Below are 25,428 nucleotides of genomic sequence, written 5' to 3' on the forward strand. Positions count from 1 at the left end.
TTGCGTGTTTTGGGTCGTTTTGGTCAGCTGGTAGTTGCTAAGCTGCAGACAGACAGGAGCACATAACGCACGCTAGCACGCACCTAGCGTTAGCTATTAATGTTAGCTTACAATCACTCCCCACCTGACCTACCGACAACTCTATAACGTGAGTAAAAAAGAAGTTTGATAACATTTTATGGCTAGGTATCTTCATAAACTAGTTAGTATGGCTGATTAGATGTGCAAGGTAATGCTAGCTGTGGCGTTAGCTCATTAAGAAGTTATTAGCAGTTGCCAAGTTTGTTGACTTAACATTTAATACGTTAGCCATAGTGAATGTAGCCGTTAACTTGACCCTAATGGCATTGGGCCATGTAACGTTTCTTATTTTTCTAAAAGTAACGTAGTTTATGAGCAACACCTTACTGTAATGCTACTTCAGATGTTATAAACAGTTAGTTAAGCTAACGTTAGTTAAATATACAGCAATAACTCAGTCGGTTTTCAGATGGATCGGTGTGTGTAAGTTAATGTTACCATGTCAAATGTTTTGATTCAGAAGCTGCTAACGTTAGTGAGCTAAGTGCTGCTAGCAACACCTGCTGCTATAAATGCCACCTCTCTGTGTCAACAGCAGCTGGAGCATCCAAGAAGACGTGTTCCATGATGGCTGTGGCCAAAACCAACAATTGGTGGCGACTGCGTGAGTATTTGTTGATGATTCTCTCTGACCACCATCCTGTTTCATTTGGTCCTAAGAGTGAAAGCCCTGATCAAGTGAAACTTCATGCTGTGTTGCGCTTCATGCTGTGTTGCACTTCGCAGAGGAGTTTGCGGCTCACTCCAGCAGCGTGTCCTGTGTGGCTCTGGGGAAACGCTCTGGCCGTCTGCTGGCCACTGGAGGGGAGGACTGCAGTGTGAACATCTGGTCTGTCAACAAACCAAACTGCATCATGGTAAGCTACCAGAGCAATCTAGGAAGAGAGTGGCGTCAGCGGAGGTCCAAAATGCAGATCCATGATGGGGCTCGCGCTATGTTTGAATGCATACAATGAAGCTGATAATTATACAATTTGATTCTTTAAAAGTCATACCTTTTCAAAGTAGATTACAAACGGTCCATTCTGCAGCAACTTGACAGCGCTCCTTAATCCAGAACCTTACTTCCCAAAAGTTCCTTTTTGCCAAACGTTCCTTAGTCCATGGGCCACATGCGACCCAATTTGGTGTCAAGTGGGCCAGACAATGAAAATGTTTGTTTCCTGTTTCTTTTAGTGTAAATAATTACAGGTAGAACCCTACAACACGTAGAGTTATCTCAGCTACCATCAAGCACATTATCTACTGTCTGTACTGTGCATTACAATCAGGGGTGTAGTGGAGGGTAAACGCAAGTAAACGCAATTTACCCACCCCTTTGAAATGAGACAGATAGTTTACTCAGCTATTTTCAGAGCAACTGTATCAATCAATGAGGGCAAACAAGGTGGATAAACTACTCAGCTTGGATAGTTTACCCACCTCTGTATTTACCACTACATCCCTGATTACAATCGATGGCAACTGTGCAATTCTCTCTCTCGTAACGGACAAGCCCGTCTTTTATTGTCACACGAACACCACAATACATGCATGCGGCCACAACACACTCATGCTGACGGTGGCCGGTGAAAAGTGTCCTCTGCATTTAACCCATCCAGGCATGTCCTTTCCTCCGAGGGGCAGGCCAGGAGCAGTGGTCGCTTTCTCGTACAGCGCCCGGGGACCAACTTCGGATGTTGTCGTCACTGGTCAGATGACGATGACGATCTGATCTTCTGCATGTTTTTAGTGGGGGGGTTATATACGGAGGAACCCCCTGGGGGGAGCACGGGGAGAACATGCAAACTCCACACAGAGAGAAAGGCCCTTACGACGAGATAACCCACCTGGGAAGTAGGCACTGAAGATATGGGGGGGAACACAACCACAGCGCTCACAGTTAGGCCGTGTTGGGACCCATGAAAAAGTGCTTAGAAAATGAGTTTCGTTCCCATGTCATGGGCACTACTCATTCAATGCATTTTTTCATAGACAATACCCTTCTGGACTTTGGGTTAAAAGTTCTACTCATAATATCCTGCAGTATTTTGTCACAAGCCAGAAATGTATAAACAGTTTATAACCAAAAAACGAAAATCTTGTGCTGCTGTTTTTGCTTGTAAAATGTGTTTTTGGCAACACAAAATCTTTCTCAAATGTCATAAATGCTAAAATGCATATACTTAACATCTGAAACAAGTATTGGTGCCTTTAGTTTACTCATATGTGAATTTAGATCATGAAATGTAGCATATTTGTTAAAGAATATGCTTCAACTTAAGTGTTTGCCACACAGTACAATGAAACCTCCACAGTAAATTGTGCCAAAAGCTTATGTTTCATACATAGAAAATGTCTCAACCTACTGTGTAATGAAAGGTAGAAAAGAAAATCAGGGCACCTTGGACCAAAATGGCAGAAAATCTATCAAAATGTTACCACGCCCCCTAAATTGGAATAATGCAAAAAATGGACAAGACTAAAAATTAAAGTACTAGAGGTCAGAATTATTACAACATATGGTATGAAACATTTATTCAAGTACCACAAAGTGTCACAGCATCTGTCACTTATACACCCCCCCCCCCCGCCAAGGAAATTATAAAAATACAAAATAGCATACAAATGCATCACAATAAAACCTTCTGTTGGCTGTGTAAGTAGTCTGTGCTGTTTGCATTTATGCATTGCATTTAACTGGATGTAGGCAGTGTGGCAATTCTTTAACAATTTAATAATTCTTGAACAAAACAAGTAGTAGGCCTACATAGTAACATGTTGGGTTACTCATCCCTATCACTTTCATCAGAGTCATCATCCCATGTACCTCTTTCTTCTGTTTCCTTTGACACATTTTCACAGTCCTGGCAGTGACATAAATCAGTGCAAGACAGTTTTGCAGACATGCATGAACATCTTCCAGTTTCACATTTGCTTTTTTTACAATTACAGTGGACTACCTGCAACACACTATCAGGGGCAGGATTTCTAGTCATCCATGTTACTGTTAACTCCCCATCCTCCATGCCCCATCCATTGCCAATGGGTGAAGGAGCACACATCCTACTAGTCAGAGAACGTCTCATCACTGCTGCTTGGTAGTTTGCCCTTTTGCAATGTTGGTGGAGAGCATCACTTGTTGGGGGAATGGACAGTTCTGGCAAAGCTGATGATGCCGTACAAAATGATTTGTACCTTGCACGTTTTTGGCAGATGATGGCTAAAATGCCTAGGAAGGACATGCATGTATGAAACTCACCTAGTCTAACCACAAGACGCTTTGTCAACTCATCATCTTTCCAGCGGATTTGCTGAGCTTTGGCATATATAGCTTGGTCAAAAACTAACACTACATGGTCCAGTTCTAGCTGATCAGCAAGTTCAACACTTCGCTTCAGAATAGTGTTAACTGTTGACATCTCTGTCGGTGAAGCCTCAATGACTGGAAGATAATACAGTGCTGACTTAGGTAGAGTGGCATCACTTTGTAGCATTGTGTGGAAACCTGTCCAGCCTGGTACTGTACATGCTTCAGCATCTGTGTTCTTCACTAAAACATATGCCAGTTCTGTTTTGGCAGCAGACACAGTGTTCAACCTGTACGTTTCCACCTGCAATGGAACACTTTCATCCTGAAGCAAGTTCTGTGGCCCTTGTCTTTTAGTCTGTGGATAGTGTTGTAGCGGGATGCTAGGAGGTGCTTTGAATGTGTAAACTGACTTGGGCAGTGGCTGTCTGTCTGGTCTAGACATTGTTTCAACAACAGAACTTTGTACCATAATGCCATTTGTATGGTGAGTAGTTCCACGACCTGACAGTGTCTCCTCCCCAAAATCGATGTTATCCCACACCAGTATGGTTGGTGCCTTCTTTGAGAACCCCTTAGGGATTTTGTCTCTGCCCTCTAGAAGTTGTAGTGACGCTAGGCTAGTGTCTAGACTGACAACTGTGTTCCATGAAGCACAGTGTCCTAATCTGTTCAGTAGTGACAGAACATTGGATGAACCTGTTAAATGGCGAACAGTTAGACCAAGACACAGTGACTTAGGCGTCTGCTTCCGACCTTTAGAAGCAAGATACACAATGTCTTGACAAACAGATAAAACTTTTAGGTTCACATCTTCAGGAATATCAACATAATGGTCTAGTGTTGGTTCCTCTGTTGCACCTATAATCCAGGAAATCACATTGAATAGTTCAACTGTCACAACAGATTTTGCGTCAGAAACATTCAAATCCTCTGCTGTGGGAGGCCAGGGGCATTTCATCCCGGGAGTTTCATTCACAAGTCTCTTCAATATCAGTCCTGCACTGCAGTGTCCTTGTGTGCTCTGTAGTTTGTCCAGATGTGTGTTCATTGTCACTTTCAGCTTGGCTTACCTCGGTTGACTCAGTTGTTGTCGTGTCTGATGGATGCGGTAGCCTGTCTAACAGTGTATCTGCTGATAATGTTTCAACAAAAACCAGTTCGGAGATGTTGCGCGTTGCAGGGCTGTGAAACACCAGCTGGGGGAAATCACGGGCCAACCGCTTTTTCAGTTTATCCTGCCTGCAAAATGAAAATATAGAAAAAGACGAGCACAAATGTATAAATAAAGGGATTTTTTTCACAATGAGAAACAAATACATTTAAACATACTGTCAGCCTTTCTTGTGAGCGAATAAATCAATAAAATGGAAACTTTTCAGTATGAAAGAGGTTATTTTTTGTTTACTGAACTGTCAAGGACACAGTTACCTGTAGTCTGAAGCATCAATATCCTCATTCTTCTTAACGATGTCTGTGAACTTCTTCCTTAGTTGGTTCATTTTCAGGATTTCTTGTTTATCGATAATCCTTTGACGGATGACTCGTTCGCAGAATATCTTGTAGCTGGCAGCAAAGGGTTGTTCATTTCTGAAAACACACACATGCAGACAAAAAAATACTTAACATGTGCAAAGAGGTCTGCTGTCAACATTGTATCTAAAGACAGACAAAATAGTATTTGTTGTAGGTCAAAGCCTTACTTTTGAAATGTGCAGTGTTAATGCAATGTAATAACTCACACTTCATCTGTGGTTGCAGTATGTGTTGCCGTAGACTTTGACAAGGACCTTGTGTATTCTCTGTAACAGGACCTGTGGTAACGCACTTCCAGAGACACACAGTCTTTGTCTTTGATATGCAAAAGAACGCTAGAGTCTTCCTTCTTCTCAGCAGCCTTCCGCAACTGGCCTGAAAACAAAAAAAAGTTATAATCAGCTTTACTGTCAAATCACACATTTTATAATTAAAAAAAAGTGGGTGACATTTGTTTTTGTATCTTTTATCCATTGTATTGTTATTACAAGAAAAAAGAGGTGGGGGGGGGGGGCAAGGAGATCAAGGCAATAAAAGAAAATGCTCCCTCTCTCTGTGGGTGTGTGTGTGTGTGTGTGTGTGTGTGTGTGTGTGTGTGTTGGTTTGGGGGCTGTAAATAACACAGTGAACAATGGGCCAGCTGGCACTTGTGACCTGCCCCCTTGACCTCCATGCATTCCTGGGTTAGGGTTAGCTAATAAAGTAGTGAATCAATCAGCAGTTGGATTTTCAGTCTCTGTTCTGTAGATACACATTTTTTTTTATCAATATAATATAATATATAAATCAACTACATCACAAGACCACCGCCTTTTCTGCCTGTCTATCTGTACACTTCCTTGTTCCATGTTTTTCAGTCCCGTGTGTGTGTGTGTGTGTGTGTGTGTGTGTGTGTGTGTGTGTGTGTGTGTGTGTGTGTGTGTGTGTGTGTGTGTGTGTGTGTGTGTGTGAGATAGAGAGAAAGAGGGGGGGGTCGCTTACCTGCAGACACTGTCTCTGCTTGTGAAAGTTGATCCTTCTTCCGTTTTCCACCAACAGTAATATATTTGTCCACCTTTTTACAAATGATGCAGATGGCTGGAAGGACAGGGCCAGCAGAACGGACGGGCAACCTGTCCGAGACCGAAGTTTCTTTCGGGGGGTTTCAGACGTGGCTCCGTCGGGGCCGATGCTGTCTGAGGCTGCGGCTGCATCTGGTTCTTCTTCTTCTTCCCCCTGCACCATCTGTGTGCAGCGTTTCTCAGCCAAACCCAAACGTCTTTTACAAATAAAGCGACGGTAACACGTCGCGTGAAATCCAGCGTCCTCGGGAACATGGTCAAAATCCACGTCCACGCAATGTTTAAAAGTTTCAGCGATAACTTTACTATCGCCGTCCAGACAAAGCCACTGTTTGACGACAGACCTGTAAGTGTCCCACCTTGTCTGGGTAAAATCCTGCACGTCCTCATTCTGTACTGACAAAAAGTGCATATAGCATCGTTTGGAGTCCTTTGATTCCCGGCTTTTACGCACTTTTTTCCGCTGTTTTGGTTTCTTTTTCCCCTCTTCGCTGCTTGAACTGGTGGTCGCCATGGCTCTAATATTATTACGGCAAGGGAATAAAGCGGCTACGCGATTGGTCCACGTGACCAAAACCACACCACTCCCCTTGCACAGATTAGTACGCCTAGTAAGAAATAGTGCCGTCTTTGACCACTGATTATAAAAATACTGCAGGATAACACGAGTAGAACTTTTTTATTTGTACTTTCTACCTATAGATCTCTTTTATGGAGAAAAAAGTGTGTAGTGCCCCTGCCGTGGGAACGGAAGTAAACGAAAATGCTAGTCACAATATGGCCTAAGTGTCCCAGGCGAGAATCGAACTCAGGACCTTCTAACTGTGAGGCGACAGCGCTACCGACTGCGCCACTGTACCCTGTTCTCTATAGTCAAGCAAAGGTAATGGGAATAGCTGACCATTTAGTGATTAATACAGATAACATGAATACACGACTTAATATTTAACTTGCTCCTGAAACGTGGTACCTCTTCATTTTTTAAATTTCCGCTCAACTTTAATAATTAACCATTAAAACTTAGTCTTAAGACCAGTCTAATAATTAGCCTTTATGCAACTTGCCCTTGGTGCCACCAGAGTTCAAAGGTCATCTTTTTCACCTGGACAAACAAACGAAACTAAAAGAGTTGAGATAAACCGCTCAGAACATGATGGATGTGAACGCACCCTAAATGTATACTTTTGATTTTGGTTTACTTTCTTTGCAGTTGTGTCTCTACTAATCTCCTCCTGTGTCTGTTTCAGAGTTTGACAGGCCACACCAACCCAGTGGAGAGCGTTCAATTCAACATATCAGAGGAACAGGTCGTTGCTGGATCACAGTCCGGAGCGCTGCGTATCTGGGACTTGGAGGCTGCCAAGAGTGAGACTGAATCTATTTTGTGTGTGTGGGTGTGTGGGTGTGTGTGCGTGCGTGCGTGTGTGTTTGTGTGTGTGTGTGTGGAAGGCATTACATTTTTTGGAAAATAGACACGTCTGATTGAATCAGAAACAACTTTATTCACCAATCAAATGAAAATGACTGAATTGTCCTTGGTGTTGAGGCTGACTGATTAGGGGCAGTATATGACCCAAATAAATCACAATGATATATCAATGCACTTTATTGTTTTTGAGTAAGTTTTTCATCAATTAGGAATCCCCCACCTCTCTTTTTTAAAGTTTAATATAATTGTTATCACCTTAACTTGTAAGTGATTTTCTTCCAGTCCCACCTATTTTTGAGATTCAGAATTTCTATAGAATTTCTGACACATACCATCCATCCATCCATGTCGGTGTATTCATATACTCAGTATTAACCCTTTATTAATCCTTTCTGTACCTTCACAATGTTACAGATACTTGCAGGTTATGTACTCAAAAAGTTATTATTTTTCCATTTATCAGCCAATACGATTATCTAGTCTACATGAAGTAACTGTCACAAGTGGCATTTAAAGATTCCCTTTTCTTATTTGTGACTAAGTTATATGTAAATATATATTTATTTATATTTACTTGATCCCTAGCTTCTGAAATGTGCAAATTTACGTCACTTATCTTTCGGTTGGGAACTCGGAAATTAGAACCTGACGCTGCCAGATGGTTTATTTCCACGTGTGATGTGATCTCATGATCCCGTGTGAATCCAGCTGCCGGAATTGGATACAATTCCGTTGCATGCTGAGACAGCTAACACACATGGCAGACAGGAGGACAGACAGGACAGGGCGGGACATGACACACTAAAACAAAGAGGGATGTCCCTCTGTCTGTCTGTCTGTCTGTCTGTTGTCCTTCTTGTCCTCAGTCTTACGCAGTCTGACGGGACACAAGGCCAACATCACCAGCGTGGACTTCCATCCCTATGGTCAATATGTGGCCTCAGGCTCTCTGGACACCAACATCAAGGTAGGTGTGTGTGTGTGTGTGTGTGTGTGTGTGTGTGTGTGTGTGTGTGTGTGTGTGTGTGTGTGTGTGTGTGTGTGTGTGTGTGTGTGTGTGTGTGTGTGTGTGTGTGTGTGTGTGTGTGTGTGTGTGTGTGTGTGTGTGTGTGTGTGTGTGTGTGTGTGTGTGTGTGTAGGTGTATAGGTGGATAGGTTTATTGATATATTTTTTCACACTCAAACTGGGTTCTCCTTTTTCAGATCTGGGATGTGCGGAGGAAGGGATGTGTGTGCAGATATAGGGTAAGAGAGTCGTGTGTCTGTGTGTCTTTTTACCAGGGAGTTCCCCAAGCCCCGGCAGCCGGCTATTTCTCCGCCTACTGGCCTCTGGCCAACTGGCTACTTTATACACTGTTTAAAAAAAAAAAAAATTACAGTGCACCTGAACGCAACATACAAGATACCCGCTGAATAAGTGTCCAAATGTTCATGTCATTCTGGCCAATACTCCACTTCTGTTATAACATTTCAGTCAGCGAGGACTCTGAAGAAGAGTAGAACTGGTATCCTGATTTTAATGACCACACCCAGCTGGTCCTTCATTGCCCAGGGAGAGTGATGTTGGTATAATGAACCACTGTACTTCAGCAAGAAAGGGAGACATTTATTTTTTCATCATTGTAAAAACCACAGCACAGTAAAGAGAGGCTGTGTAATTTTATGTGTGTTCTTCATACATCTAGCCTCTTAAATTTGTTCTCTAAGTGAACCAGATTCATGCATTTTAATTTAAAATGTACACATTTTTCTTACAGGGGGCATGGCCCCCCGGACCCCCCAAAGGGGTCCTAGCAAGGTCCACCCACCACAATCTCTCCAGATCCTGTGGGAAACAAAGAGTTATTATTTTCTTTGTTCCTAAAAATATACTGTTTGTGTTTTATATTGTTTTATTTATAATTAAATTGAGCATTGGGCCTTTATAAGAATGTTTATTTGTATTACCGTAAATTCCGGACTATAAGCCGCACCGGTGTATAAGCCGCACCTGCAAAGTTGACTATTTTTTTCTTATATAAGCCGCACCGGACTATAAGCCGCGGGTGTTTTAATGTTTTTTTTTTTTTTTTTTTTTTTTTTTATTGTGTTTTAATGTTTAATTACCATAGGGTTCATGCACAGAGGGCACTGTTTGAGGAAGCTCCCATTTATTAACATTTCAACAAAACAACATAACACAACACCACCTGTGTTGTTTTTTACAGTGCACACAGTGTCATACAGTGTCATACAGTGTCATACAGTGTGGTGAAAAGAGGGCAAGAGAGGAAATTAAAACTTATTATAGTTATATAGGATTTATAGTTAGAAAGAGTGCTAAAAAAGAGAGATTTTTTTTTTTTTTTTTTTTTTTTTTTTGGAAAAAATCCATAGATAAGCCGCACCGTTATATAAGCCGCAGGGGCCAAAAAAGGCCGATAACCGATATTAACATTGCTGTTATGGCCGATAACCGATATTTACCGATGTCGATATGATCTGTATAAAACCACATTTTTATGATCATCACATTTTGTACATACTGAAAAACACATGTTAACACTGAATTTGAAAAAGTTATGCATTTCTTTATTTGCAAAGCCTTTGGAAAAGCCCATAAATCATAGATTTACTGCATTATTTCATATCAATGTGAAGAATTTGGCTGATAATGATAACCGATATTAACATTGCAACATCTGACCGATACCGATATGACCGATATGTTAAAAAATGACCAACATCGGCCGATACCGATATGATTGCCGATATATCGTGCATCCCTAGTCTCAAGCAAAGACAGGATATCGTTCTGTGATGAGGACGGATTTGTTCCATGGCAGTTTGAACGTGGCTATTTGAATCACTTGTATTTTCAATTTGTAGTTTCAATATGAAGTAGGGATGGGCATTTGAATACATTTCCATAATCAAAATTAGGGAAAATTAACGATCAATTATCGATGATCGATAATAAACACACACGCATATATATATATACATACAGTATATATACATGTAGCTGTATGTGGGTGTGTGATCACTCACACATACATTCAATAGAGTATTACAAAAAAAGTTGGTTGGTTGTGTGTGTGTGTGTGTGTGTGTGTGTGTGTGTGTGTGTGTGTGTGTGTGTGTGTGTGTGTGTGTGTGTGTGTGTGTGTGCGTGTGCGCGCGCGCGTGTGTGTTTCAGGGTCACACTCAGACAGTGAGGTGTCTGGCGTTCAGTCCGGACGGGAAGTGGTTGGCCTCAGCCAGTGACGACCACACCATCAAGGTACCCCCAGCGTCCCCGATCCGCTCCTACAGCTCTGCACTGTCAAACTGCCCTGCATTAGTTTAGTCAGAAGAGCCTAGCCTGCACATGGAAATGAAGAGCTTTCTTCATTCCTTATCTTTCCATAACTCTAAACCGTGTGAACTATAAACTCTGTAGTTGTTTCCTACAGCAGGACATACTGAAGGAAAGTGGATGTCATTTCACCAAAATTATGAAACATGACTACAGACCACAGTGATGATGTTGTGAGGTTTTGACCCAGCTCTCTGTCCCTCTCTCTCTGCCAGCTGTGGTGGGACATGTTGTGATGTTTTGACCCAGCTCTCTGTCCCCTCTCTCTCTGCCAGCTGTGGGACATGTGAGGTTTTGACCCAGCTCTCTGTCCCTCTCTCTCTGCCAGCTGTGGGACATGTTGTGATGTTTTGACCCAGCTCTCTGTCCCCTCTCTCTCTGCCAGCTGTGGGACATGTGAGGTTTTGACCCAGCTCTCTGTCCCCTCTCTCTCTGCCAGCTGTGGGACATGTTGTGATGTTTTGACCCAGCTCTCTGTCCCTCTCTCTCTGCCAGCTGTGGGACATGTTGTGATGTTTTGACCCAGCTCTCTGTCCCTCTCTCTCTGCCAGCTGTGGGACATGTTGTGATGTTTTGACCCAGCTCTCTGTCCCTCTCTCTATGCCACCTGTGGGACATGTTGTGATGTTTTGACCCAGCTCTCTGCTCTGTCCCCTCTCTCTCTGCCACCTGTGGGACATGTTGTGATGTTTTGACCCAGCTCTCTGTCCCCTCTCTCTCTGCCAGCTGTGGGACATAACGGCGGGTAAGGTTATCACAGAGTTCATGGCTCACACCGGGGCCGTCACCACCATCCAGTTCCACCCCAACGAGTACATGCTGGCCTCAGGCAGCTCAGACAGGTACCACACCCACACCATGACGTCTGCTGTGTCCGTCCGCCCAAGTCTTTCAGACACTACTGCACTGATTCTGATTAAACTGTGTTTGTGTGTGTGTGTGTGTGGGGGGGGGGGGGGGGGGGGGGGGGGGGGGGGTAATGCTTCTTCACACCATTGTTTAAAAAAATCACATAGAGGAGCTACAATCAAATGTTGTCAACTTTTTAACTCACTTTTTTAACACTGGTCATCCAAATTTGACAGAACATGTCTGGACGAGACATGTTTGCACATGGCTGTGGCCCTCTGGTGGTCCGCGGAGGTTTTACAAGTGGGCTGCCATTAAACAAATTCGGTGATGGACAGCTCCTCGAAAACTGACTGTAACACTGAACATCCAACATGTTTCAGATGCTGTGTTAGTGACTGTAACATAACAAGTGCTCTGAGAATGCAATATTTGATACCTCAGTACCTCAGTATTTTTTTTTTTTTTTCGGGGGTTGCAGGATCATTTTGTGGCGGTCCCAAGATGATGTTTGGGATAGGAAAAACATCTATTCGTACTGTATAAATGTATTCCCATGTCACCTTTTACTTTGTATTGTGTTACTGATTGCCTGCATCGTTTATGGTAGGACGGCATGTTAACTTGCTTCTTCCTTTTCTATCTGTGTGTTTGTGTGTTTTCTCACGACAGGACAGTCAAGCTGTGGGATCTGGAGAAGTTCAAGATGATCGGCTCAATAGAGGGACAGAGCAGTACAGTCAGGTGTGAACTACATTGCTTTGCCAGTCCCTTCATGATTTCGTGCATTTTTAAATTATTTTTATTTTTATTATTATTATTATTATTATTATTATTATTAATAATAATAATATTTGATTGGATTTATAATCCAATCAAGCTTCATAATAACATTATTATTATTATTATTATTATTATTATTATTATTATTATTATTATTATTATTGATGCTATCAAAAACGTCCCCCCCCCTTTCATCTGGAACTGGCATAAGCAACAGCGAGTTGGGGGGGGCAATAGATTTTTTCCTAAGCAGCTTTTCTCAAACATTGCAATGGAGTTTGCAAAGTTTTGTTTTATATTGTTGTTTTTTGCTGTAACATTGTGGATATTTGCAAGAAAAATGCAAGTTGAGGAACCAGTTTTGCAGTTTTTGTGGAGAAATCATGGGAATTTTGAAAAATGGCAAGGCCCTGCAAATATAGCAGAGATTGGTTGAATCTGCATTAATTATTGTGATCACAAAAGTGCCATTTCCATCACCTCTGCGTTAACAAAGTGTCTGAAGCCCCGCCCTGCTTGCGTGTGTGTGTGCAGGTGTGTGCTGTTCAGCTCAGACGGTGACTGTCTGTTCAGCGGGACGGTGGACTCTCTCAGGGTCTACGGCTGGGAGCCCGACCGCTGCTTCGACGTAGTCCCAGTGGGCTGGGCCAAGGTGGCTGACCTGGCCGTCTGCAAGCAGCAGCTGGTGTGTAGCGCCCCCGCCTGGCCACACATTGTCACACCTATTGCCACACATACTGTTACTTTTAGAAAACACAGGATCACACCCATACTGTTACTGTTAGATTTAGGTCAGAATGGATCATTATGATGGATTGTCCTGTACCAACCTTTATTTGAATGGCAACCTTCTCCTCCTTTCTACTCTTATTTCGCTCTCTCACTTATTGTCTCTCTCTCTCTCTCTCTCTCTCTCTCTCTCACTTTCTCTTTTGCTCCCCCACTTTCTCTCAGATAATATAATCTGCTCAGTAATGGATGATACATTATATTGGTCCTGTTTTTCCATGAAATATATATTGTATTGTATAAGAAGAAAAGTAATGTATTGATGTTTCTACTGGAATAATGTATTTATATCAGTGTAAATAAGATATTTTAAAAACCGTCTCTCACTGTGTCTCCGTCAGATCGGTGTGTCGCACCAGTTGACCAACGTGTCTTGCTATGTGGTTGACCTGACGAGGGTGAAGAAGACGGCCAGCTCTGTGAACCAGGGGCCGATCCAGGACGACAAGCCGCTCACAGAGCCCCCTCCCAAAGGATCCACGCTGCGGAGGAACTACGAGCGACCCCTGACCACCTGCAACAGCCAGAGGTGCGCCGCCACTGAGCCCCTCATGACCTGCGCCGGCGCACAATGTTTTTGCCGCTGCCACCATCTTGACGCCCTCTATTCGCTGTGCGATTGGGAATAGATCGGAACGCTAGTGTCAAAACAAACGTCAATATCTCAAAATCTATAGACCCCTTATACAGCTGTCAACATTGGAGCTGCGCGCGCATCGTGTAGGCAAAAAGCCATGAGCCCAGCATTGACAGACACAGAGAACTGTGTAAAAGCCCCGCTGTCAGGACTGCTCTGTGCCCATCTGCGACACACAGTTAGATTTTAGTTTTAAAATGCAGTTCTCGGCTTACTACCACAGCTTATCGCCTAGTGATAAGCAATGTTATGCATCGAAATTAACGTTGTTTAATGGGATATGTCTTACAGACCCATACGCACTGGCGCTGTCAATTGGCCAAGCCTAGTGGCCAGCAATACATATCGTGCATTCCTTTATAACTGGGGATAGCGTAGATAATTATTCTGTAACTTGCAAAGATATATTGTTATGTTGATAATGCACACAACTCAATAATGACATTATGTAACGTTACTTGGTCGTTAACTAACCGAGCGATGTGGCTGAGCAGCCTACAGCTTCAGGCAGCTTACCTGATTATGAAATGAGCACTACAAATTCGGGCATTTTTAATGATGTCCTCATTCCAATCAGTTCAACTCAATAATGACATTATTTAACGTTACTTGGTTCTTAACTAGCCGAGCGATGTGGCTGTTACTAGCAGCCTACAGCTACAGCTTACCTGATATGAAATGAGCGAGCACTGCAAAGTCGGGCATTTTTAACGATTTCCTCTTTCAGCTTGCAACCAAAGACACCTACGGTTAGCATTAAAAGCAGTATGAGTTGACGGGATTCGGTAAAACTTTAGTCCTTGCTTTGTTGATAGTGTAACAGACTGTTCAGTGTTGTGTTGTGTTCTATTTAGGGATGTTCGATATTGGCTTTTTTACCGATATCCGATAATGTCCAACTCTTAATTTCCGATACCGATATCAACCGATACCGATATAAGCGGGCTTTTTTTCCACCAAAATTTCACGTAACAAGTTACATAATGTAGCTTAATGTAGCTGAAGAGTTTAATATATAATATGCATGTTGTGTTAAAGTTGTAAGTGTTAGAGAAGCGAGCTTGTGACCAGAAGGTCGTCGGTTCAATCCCCGGGACCGGCAGGATAAATCTGGGTGGGGAAAGTGAAAAGGCAGCGCTTGCCCCTCCCTCATTACCACCACTTGAGCAAGGCCCTTAACCCCAACCGCTCCAGTGGAGCTGCTCAGTGGCCAACAGATCAGACTGTGGTTGTACTGGTCAGCTTCCAGGTATGAATGTGTGTGTGAAAGTGAACAGGGCACTCCTGAAAAAGAGAGCATTGCTCTCAGTGAGACTCCCCCTGTATTTAAAAAAAAAAAAATATCGGCATGAAAACCGATACCGATATTTTCCGATATCGGCCGATAATATCGGTAGGCCGATAATATCGGACATCCCTAGTTCTATTGCGTGTGTGCGAGGCTGTGTATGTTCCCTCGAGTTGCCGTAGAACAGGATATGTGGGGAGAAGCTTGTTATAACGTTACAGTCTGGCTCTATCATTTATTATTTTATTAACCAAGTGTAAATAGGCGGACCCGAATACTCTGCTACAATAGCTTTCCGATTCTGGCATCGCACTGTACAACACGAAGACATGTCTTGCTCAAATAGTTTTCCAGCCACTGGAAAACTACTTGACAGGGCTGCGCGGAGTCTGTCTTTCTGCCTCCGTCTTGCGCATCGACGCTGCGTGTGTATAAGGGGTCTATACATCACATCACTTATATTGACATTGTGTGTGAGACCAGAAGTAGCGTAAAGGGATATGCCAACTTTTTGGGAGTTTTGTCCATTTGCCATATCGCCCATACATAACCAACATACACCTCTCGGTACAGTATACAGTGAGCTACAGTCGTCAAGTAAGTTAGTACCCCCGATGAATTGGGGGAAACGGTACAGCCCTTCAAAGTCACCAAAACACACATTTCTAACAGCGGCAAAAAGCTCTCTATGTACATGTTGTGCTTTGGGTACTCACCGCGAGATGAATGGTAAATGGCCTGCATTTATATAGCGCTTTTATCCAAAGCGCTTTACAGTCAGTAGGTACATTCACCCATTCATACACCGATGGCGGCAGGTTACCATGCAGCGTGCCGGCACACCAACGCGAGCAATTTGGGGTTCAGTATCTTGCCCAAGGACACTTTGACATGCAGACTGGAGGAGCCGGGAATCGAACCACCGACCTTTTTTATCCAAAGCGATTAGTGGACGACCCGCTCTACCTCCTGAGCTACAGCCGCCCGAGATAAAATATTAATCCAAAATGCAGATAAACGCTCTTTTTTTTTTTAAAGGTAAATAGATAACCGGAACTACTTTCTAAACATGTCAGCCAGGCGTACACGGAAGCACTGTGTACAGGCAAACAAGGCAGTAACATCTCACCGCCGTTCAAACTACCGTACTATTCTTGACAAGAAGTGCCCTGACGACTGGTAGGCGGAGCTGAAGGCAGAGTGAAAGCGTGGATCGTAAAGGCAGACGGGCAGAGTGACACGTCTCACTCCTCCTGACCGAGACGTTTTGTCCTCCAGAGTGAGCCAGAGCTCGGAGGCCGAGAGGCGGAGCCCCGAAGGTGAGACGCAGAGTCCCAGCAGCGAGGACGAGAAGGACGAGAAGAACGAGTCCACCGCCGAGATCCACAACGCCGAAGACTACAAGGAGATCTTCCAGCCAAAGAACGCCATCTGTAGGTGGACTGCCGACATGACATCACCTCAGGACCTCAAATCCACATTTAGATTTGACCCTCTGCAGCATTAGTAGTTTGGGATTTTTCATTATCTTTTATTTTGTACATAGTTTTTAATGTTAATTTCAGTTTAGTTTTGGTTAGCTTTCACTGAGGCTTTGTTAGATTTAGTTTAAAACGTTTTAGTTTAAAAAATAAATCAGTTGTAGTTGTATTTTTAGAAGGTGGGCTTGGCTGTCTTTTTAAAGGTATATTAATGAATTTCAGAAAAAGTATTTTGTAAGTTTGCATCGGGTAAATTGTAAATTATTTTCACGTAATTTGTTCAATTAGTGTTCAGTAAAAATTGCAAAAAATGGGGAAAACAGATTTCGTACCCTGCACATAACGCATGCACGCAAAAAAAACCCTCTTTGCCTATATTTGGACCATCACTCACTCCCTCTCCTCTCTCCCAGCTCGCAGCCCTCCCAAGGCCGAGCCGTTCCCCACCCCACCGGAGGACGGTGAGTCTCCAGCCCCTCAGTACTTTAACCATCACACACACAAGACACAGACTCATACAGACCTCAGCACTTTAACCATCACACACACAAGATACAGACTCATACAGACCTCAGCACTTTAACCATCACACACACAAGATACAGACTCATACAGACCTCAGCACTTTAACCATCACACACACAAGACACAGACTGCTCATACAGACCTCAGCACTTTAACCATCACACACACAAGACACAGACTCATACAGACCTCAGCACTTTAACCATCACACACACAAGATACAGACTCATACAGACCTCAGCACTTTAACCATCACACACACAAGACACAGACTCATACAGACCTCAGCACTTTAACCATCACACACACAAGACACAGACTCATACAGACCTCAGCACTTTAACCATCACACACACAAGACACAGACTCATACAGACCTCAGCACTTTAACCATCACACACACAAGACACAGACTCATACAGACCTCAGCACTTTAACCATCACACACACAAGATACAGACTCATACAGACCTCAGCACTTTAACCATCACACACACAAGACACAGACTCATACAGACCTCAACACTTTAACCATCACACACACAAGACACAGACTCATACAGACCTCAGCACTTTAACCATCACACACACAAGACACAGACTCATACAGACCTCAACACTTTAACCATCACACACACAAGACACAGACTCATACAGACCTCAGCACTTTAACCATCACACACACAAGACACAGACTCATACAGACCTCAACACTTTAACCATCACACACACAAGACACAGACTCATACAGACCTCAGCACTTTAACCATCACACACACAAGACACAGACTCATACAGACCTCAACACTTTAACCATCACACACACAAGATACAGACTCATACAGACCTCAGCACTTTAACCATCACACACACAAGACACAGACTCATACAGACCTCAGCACTTTAACCATCACACACACAAGACACAGACTCATACAGACCTCAGCACTTTAACCATCACACACACAAGATACAGACTCATACAGACCTCAGCACTTTAACCATCACACACACAAGACACAGACTCATACAGACCTCAACACTTTAACCATCACACACACAAGATACAGACTCATACAGACCTCAGCACTTTAACCATCACACACACAAGACACAGACTCATACAGACCTCAACACTTTAACCATCACACACACAAGACACAGACTCATACAGACCTCAGCACTTTAACCATCACACACACAAGACACAGACTCATACAGACCTCAACACTTTAACCATCACACACACAAGATACAGACTCATACAGACCTCAACACTTTAACCATCACACACACAAGACACAGACTCATACAGACCTCAACACTTTAACCATCACACACACAAGACACAGACTCATACAGACCTCAACACTTTAACCATCACACACACAAGACACAGACTCATACAGACCTCAACACTTTAACCATCACACACACAAGACACAGACTCATACAGACCTCAGCACTTTAACCATCACACACACAAGACACAGACTCATACAGACCTCAACACTTTAACCATCACACACACAAGACACAGACTCATACAGACCTCAACACTTTAACCATCACACACACAAGACACAGACTCATACAGACCTCAACACTTTAACCATCACACACACAAGATACAGACTCATACAGACCTCAGTACTTTAACCATCACACACACAAGACACAGACTCATACAGACCTCAGCACTTTAACCATCACACACACAAGACACAGACTCATACAGACCTCAACACTTTAACCATCACACACACAAGACACAGACTGCTCATACAGGCCTGCGTGTGAAGACTGTTTCACCACCTTCGGTCTGTTTCTCTCTCTCGCTGGGCGGCACGGTGGATCAGTGGTTAGCACTGTCGCCTGACAGCAAGAGGGTCGTGGGTTTGATTCCCCCCCCCCCCACTCCTTTCTGTGTGGAGTTTGCATGTTCTCCCCGTGTTTGCGTGGGTTTCCTCCCACAGTCTAAAGACATGTTGTGTTTTTGTAGTATCATAATGTACTCTAGTCAAATGTGTAGTATGTATATGATGTATGTAACCTATGTTGTGTGTAGATATGATGTCATATATGACTGTGATGATGCCATGTAAAGCCTTTTGAGACATGCTTTTGTGTGATCTGAACTCTCTCTCACTCTCTCTCTCTCTCTCTCTCTCTCTCAGAGAGCCCGTATGTGGTGAGAACCAGCCAGGTGACTCCTGTTCCTGACAAGCAGCAGGTGCTTTTGCTATAAAAATTATAAAATGTTGTTTTGTTACAAAAGTTGAAGCTGTGCTTTACATTAAGGCCCAACCCCACCCCTTGCCCTGTGCTCCGCCCCACCCAACCCCACCCCTTGCCCTGTGCTCCGCCCCACCCAACCCCACACCTTGCCCCGCCCCCCTACCACTCAACCCTTCCACTTTCTTTCCTTCGATCTGAGGTAGATTAGCACCATGCTTCCTCCGACACATGCGCAGTCGCCAGCCGCTTCTTTTTCACCTGCCAGCGGGGAGCTTCACCGGCAGGACGTAGCACGCGGGAGGATCACGCTATTCCCACCAGTTCCCTCCCGTCCCGAACACGCGCCCCGCCCGACCAGAAGAGGCGCTAGTGCAGCGACCAGGATACATACCCCTAATCCGGCTTCCCACCCGCAGACACAGCCAATCGTGCCTGTATGGACGCCCGACCAAGCCGGAGGTAACACGGGGGGCGCGAACCTGCGACCCTCATGTTGGTAGGCAGGGAATCTATGACTACTGATTACGGAATCAGTATGACTACTGATGACGTATCAGGGTCTCCGAGGGTTGTCCCATTTGGGGAAAGGGGGGGGGGTTTCAAGCTCCTTTGTAACTCTGTTGGGCACGTCGAAAAGCGAGGGGTACTCAAAAATGATGGGAAGGGGTAAAAAAAAGGGGGTTGGCCTAAGTCTCTGGCTTTTGGTACCGTGGTGCTGATTTGACTGTGCGTGTGTGTGTGTGTGTGTGTGTGTGCGTGTGTCAAGCTGGATGTGTGGAAGAACCCTCCGCTGGCCTCATCCACTCCTGTCCAGAGGGTGGAGCTTACCGTGATTCCCTCAGTGCCTCGCCCCGCCCCCTCGGCGCCTCGGCCCGCTCCCCCCGCCGCCCCGCGCCCAGCAGCCAAGGCCAAGCTGCCGCCCAGCATCATCCCCTCCACCAGGACCGAGCCAATAGGACTCAACGTGGCCGATTTCCTGCCTGTGAGTATAGAGCTCAACAGTCCAGCCCCGGAAGAGAGTTCCCCATTCATTTTCTCCATAGACATTTAGAAAAATCCTTATATAATGAGTTTTAAGGCTTAAACCAAGCCAACCAGTGACCTACTGAGGGACCATAAAACATTATTTTCATAAATTTAAATAAAAAGCGGGGGGGGAATTGGGATCTTGAAGTGGGCGTGTCTCCAATCAGATGTGAAGATGTCAGTGAACACTGGGGCCAGCTGATCAGCACAGTGCTTCAGGACTGAGGGTGAGAGAGTCAGGGCCAGCTGGTTTCTGTGACGTCTGGGTTAGAGGTTCTGAGGGGTGGAGGAGTTGGTGGCCTGGTTGAGCAGATGAGAGAGGTCACAGGGGATGAGGTCAGGGTTGTGTTGTCTGTCAGAAGCGGCAGGAGAACTCATTTAAGCAGCTGGCTAGATAAGGGTTGTCAATGGAGTGCTTGGCAGACATTTTGTATATCGTCAAATAACTAATTGAAAACAAACTTATCTGAAAATTGAGCGCTTGAATATACATCAGCGTGATAAGAACGACCTAAAATGACAGAACCCATCTTTGGGGGAAATGTATTTGATGTGATTTTTCTTTCTACTTTGGCTCATGTCCCATCCGCTAACATGCAGGGAGTAGGACTTATGACCTATACTGCAGCCAGCCACAAGGGGGCGATCGAAATGTTTTGCCTTCACTTTTGAGGAGCTGTCATGACGTCCATATGTTCTACAGTCAATGACACACAGGCTGGATGTAAATCTGTGTCTCTGCGGCTCGTTCTCCAGTCGGCGGCGGCGGCGGCAGGGCGTGGCGAGACGCCGGGCGCCGAGGACGTGGTGTCCCAGATCAGGAAGGGCCACGACACCATGTGTGTGATGCTCAGCAGCCGCCACAAGAACCTGGAGACTGTGAGGGGCGTGTGGGGCAGCGGAGACATCAAGGCAAGACACGCACGCACGCACGCACACACACACGCACACCTAACCCCCCCCCCCCTCACACGCACGCACGCACGCACACACACACACACATACACGCACACACACACACACACACCTACCCCCCCCACACACACACACACACACACACACACACACTCACTCACGCACACATCCACACACACACATCCACACCCACCTACCCCCCCCCCACCCACACACACACACACATCCACACCCACCTACCCCCCCCCCCCCCCCCCCCTCACACACACACACGCACACACACACATAATTGATCGTTAATTTTCCCGAATTTCGATTATGGAAATTGTTAAAAATGAACATCCCTAACACATACACACACACACACACCCCGCTGTTTATCTCTGCCAATGCTTCACATTTCTACCCGTCCTTTTGCAATTCATGCTGGATGTAATTCGATTTTTGAACATTTGACACTTTTTGTTTTGTTTTTAAAATTCAAACTAGTGCTGGTCGATAAATAATTTCAGATCATCTTTCAGTGGGATTGTAATGATATGATGATATTGTGATATTCGTGATACACAATCCTGTTGTCTAAATTGACGACAACAAGCAAATCTTATTTACAAATTCAGACAAAATTCAATATTTTTTGAAGATTTGAAGAACATCTGTTTAACGTGATTTTGCATACATAAACCTGTTAATTCAATCAATTTTTGTTTTATTGTGTGTGTGTGAGAGAGAGAGAGAGAGAGAGAGAGAGAGATAAATCTGCATCATGATATTGATTTCAGACATATCGTCCAGCTCTCATTCAAACAATTCCCGCATCAAACCTAGCTTGAAATGCATGGATGTGACAGCAAAGTATTTCTAAGAGATTGTTATAGCAGTGACTTATTTCCCTCCTCTCCAGAGTTCTCTGGACACTGCAATTTCCATGAGTGACCTGTCAATTGTTGTGGACCTTCTCAACATTATCAACCTTAAACCGTGAGTGGACACACACACACACACACACACACACACACACACACACACACACACACACACACACACACACACACACTAAAGTGGTATTTTCTATACACTGTATGTGATTTGACCTTGTCGTCTCGCGTGTCTCAGGGAGGTGTGGAAACTAGATTTGTGTACATCCGTACTGCCTAAGATAGAAGAGCTGCTGCAGAGCAAATATGAGAGGTGAGTGAATGTCGGGCGCAGTTATAATAATAATAATAATAATAATGATTGGATTTATATAGCGCTTTTCTAGACACCCAAAGCGCTTCACAGGAATCATTATTCATTCACACCATTCGTACCAGTTATGACATCATCTGTCCATGAGAAGATCTGTCAGAAACACTACTGTGTCAGTTATGACATCATCTGTCCATGAGAGGATCTGTCAGAAACATTACTGTGTCAGTTATGACATCATCTGTCCATGAGAGGATCTGTCAGAAACACTACTGTCTCAGGGTTATATCATCTGTCCATGAGCGGCTCTGTCAGAAACATTAGTGTCAGTTATGACATCATCTGTCCATGTCATGATCTGTCAGGAACATTACTGTGTCAGTTATGACATCATCTGTCCATGAGAGGATCTGTCAGGAACACTACTGTGTCAGAGTTATGACATAATCTGTCCATGAGAGGATCTGTTAGGAACAATACTGTGTCAGAGTTATGACATCATCTGTCCATGAGAGGATGTGTCAGAAACATTACTGTGTCAGTTATGACATAATCTGTCCATGAGAGGATCTGTCAGGAACACTATTGTGTCAGAGTTATGACATCATCTGTCCATGAGAGGATGTGTCAGAAACATTACTGTGTCAGTTATGACATCATCTGTCCATGAGAGGATCTGTCAGGAACACTATTGTGTCAGAGTTATGACATCATCTGTCCATGAGCGGCTCTGTCAGAAACATTAGTGTCAGTTATGACATCATCTGTCCATGTCATGATCTGTCAGGAACATTACTGTGTCAGTTATGACATCATCTGTCCATGAGAGGATCTGTCAGGAACACTACTGTGTCAGAGTTATGACATCATCTGTCCATGAGAGGATTTGTTAGGAACACTATTGTGTCAGAGTTATGACATCATCTGTCCATGAGAGGATGTGTCAGGAACACTATTGTGTCAGAGTTATGACATCATCTGTCCATGAGAGGATCTGTCAGGAACACTACTGTGTCAGAGTTATGACATCATCTGTCCATGAGAGGATCTGTCAGGAACATTACTGTGTCAGTTATGACATCATCTGTCCATGAGAGGATCTGTCAGGAACACTACTGTGTCAGAGAGTTATGACATAATCTGTCCATGAGAGGATCTGTTAGGAACAATACTGTGTCAGAGTTATGACATCATCTGTCCATGAGAGGACGTGTCAGAAACATTACTGTGTCAGTTATGACATCATCTGTCCATGAGAGGATCTGTCAGGAACACTACTGTGTCAGAGTTATGACATCATCTGTCCATGAGAGGATTTGTTAGGAACACTATTGTGTCAGAGTTATGACATCATCTGTCCATGAGAGGATGTGTCAGGAACACTATTGTGTCAGAGTTATGACATCATCTGTCCATGAGAGGATCTGTCAGAAACACTACTGTGTCAGAGTTATTTATTAAAAAAAATTGTGCGCCCCCTTCCCCCCCACAGAGACCGTAGAAGCTTTGAGTATTCGGGTCGGGGCAGGCTTAGATAAGATATGAAATCCATAGGATCATGGAGGATTCATACAGCCATTAGAGAACATGAATGTTTATTTTCAGAATGTCCTCCTATACTAAAGACTTCCTCTCTGGCTGCCTGCTATCGACCCAGTAGCCAATCAGCGCGTGTGTGTGCCTGTGCGTGTGTGTTATTAGCTATGTCCAGACGGGCTACATGTCTCTGAGGCTGATCCTGAAGCGCTTCTGGCCGATCATCTCAGACACGCTCAAGGCGCCGCCATCAGTCGGCGTGGACATCACACGAGAAGAGCGGTGAGGACCTCACCACTTATCAGCTATATTAAAAAAAAAAAAACGGTTATAATCACATTTTGAGACACTATTAATACATTCAAATAAATGGAATAATTTCATACCATTTTTAGCAGTCACTCTTTAGACACACGCAGCGCAAAGTAATTGAATGAGAAAGGTAACTGACGTTTGTTTTGTGTTATTCCAGACACCAGAAATGCAGGATGTGCTACAAGCAGCTGAAGAACCTGAGAAACCTGGTGAAGAACAAGGCGGACCAGGTGGGCCGGCACGGCAGCACCTTCAAAGAGCTGCAACTTCTCATGGTTTCGCTCGAATGACCCAGACCAGGGACCCACAGCCAGACCCAGGCCCAGGGACCCACACCCAGACCCAGGGACCCACGCCCAGACCCAGGGACCCACGCACAGACCCAGAGATCCACACCCGGACCCAGATGTAGGGACCCAGACCCACACCCAGAGACCCAGAGTAAAACTGCTGTTATATAAATAAATAAAAGTTGTTATATAAGTTAAAGTTAAAAGTTGTTCAAGACAGAATGTTGCACTAAAGTTCAATGTAGATTTTTCTTTTATTATTATTATTATTATTATTATTTCTGATTTCCCCCCATTTTACCGTTACACTATCCCGACCCCCGAAGTTCAATGCTTTTTAAACGTTTCTATTACTGATCTGATGATGATTCCAAAAACATGTTAACATGTTAAGACTTTTCAGCAATTCCGGTAGATTGTTTTTCTGCCTGCCTATATGGCTTTTTGCTGCAACATCAAAATATTCTAGCGATGTTGGCCGTACAGACTACCTCCTGTATTTTTATTTTCTTTTACCGTAGTACATTCTAAAAAACTAACATTGAAGCAGCCAATTGGTCTGCCTATCAGCAGTTGAATCTGCTTCTCTTATGCCTTGAACTCCATCAGCAGCTTCACTCTGTCTTGAAGTTGCTGTGCTTCTGGTTCAACTCTGTACACTGTGGTACTGTAATGTTTTTGCCTTTAAGTGTTTATGAATATCTCATTTGTACCTTTTTGAAATTATTTATTTAATAAAAACAATAAATCCTCCATTTGGCATCATGTGACATAATACTATATGCATATCTGCACTACATCTCACATGTGGCTTTGACTGACAACTGAACAT

At 44.0% G+C, this 25,428-nt stretch overlaps 1 protein-coding gene across 1 annotated transcript; it reads left to right on the plus strand.

Moving 5' to 3' along the window:
* The first annotated feature begins 33 nt into the window (after nt 1–33).
* On the plus strand, nt 34–25,341 carry katnb1 (katanin p80 (WD repeat containing) subunit B 1). The gene is made up of 20 exons (XM_083652564.1): nt 34–148; nt 617–685; nt 808–938; nt 7,215–7,332; nt 8,263–8,363; nt 8,600–8,641; nt 10,575–10,658; nt 11,460–11,575; nt 12,255–12,326; nt 12,900–13,050; nt 13,496–13,683; nt 16,358–16,512; nt 16,974–17,021; nt 19,263–19,318; nt 20,090–20,305; nt 21,106–21,261; nt 22,169–22,245; nt 22,381–22,455; nt 24,157–24,273; nt 24,464–25,341. The coding sequence occupies exons 2-20, from the start codon at nt 646–648 to the stop codon at nt 24,594–24,596; spliced, it is 2,076 nt and encodes a 691-aa protein (XP_083508690.1). The 5' UTR covers nt 34–148; nt 617–645; the 3' UTR covers nt 24,597–25,341.
* Nucleotides 25,342–25,428: the final 87 nt, after the last annotated feature.

This window comes from Poromitra crassiceps (assembly GCF_964638095.1).
Source record: "Poromitra crassiceps genome assembly, chromosome: 16".
NCBI classification, from domain to species: domain Eukaryota; kingdom Metazoa; phylum Chordata; class Actinopteri; order Beryciformes; family Melamphaidae; genus Poromitra; species Poromitra crassiceps.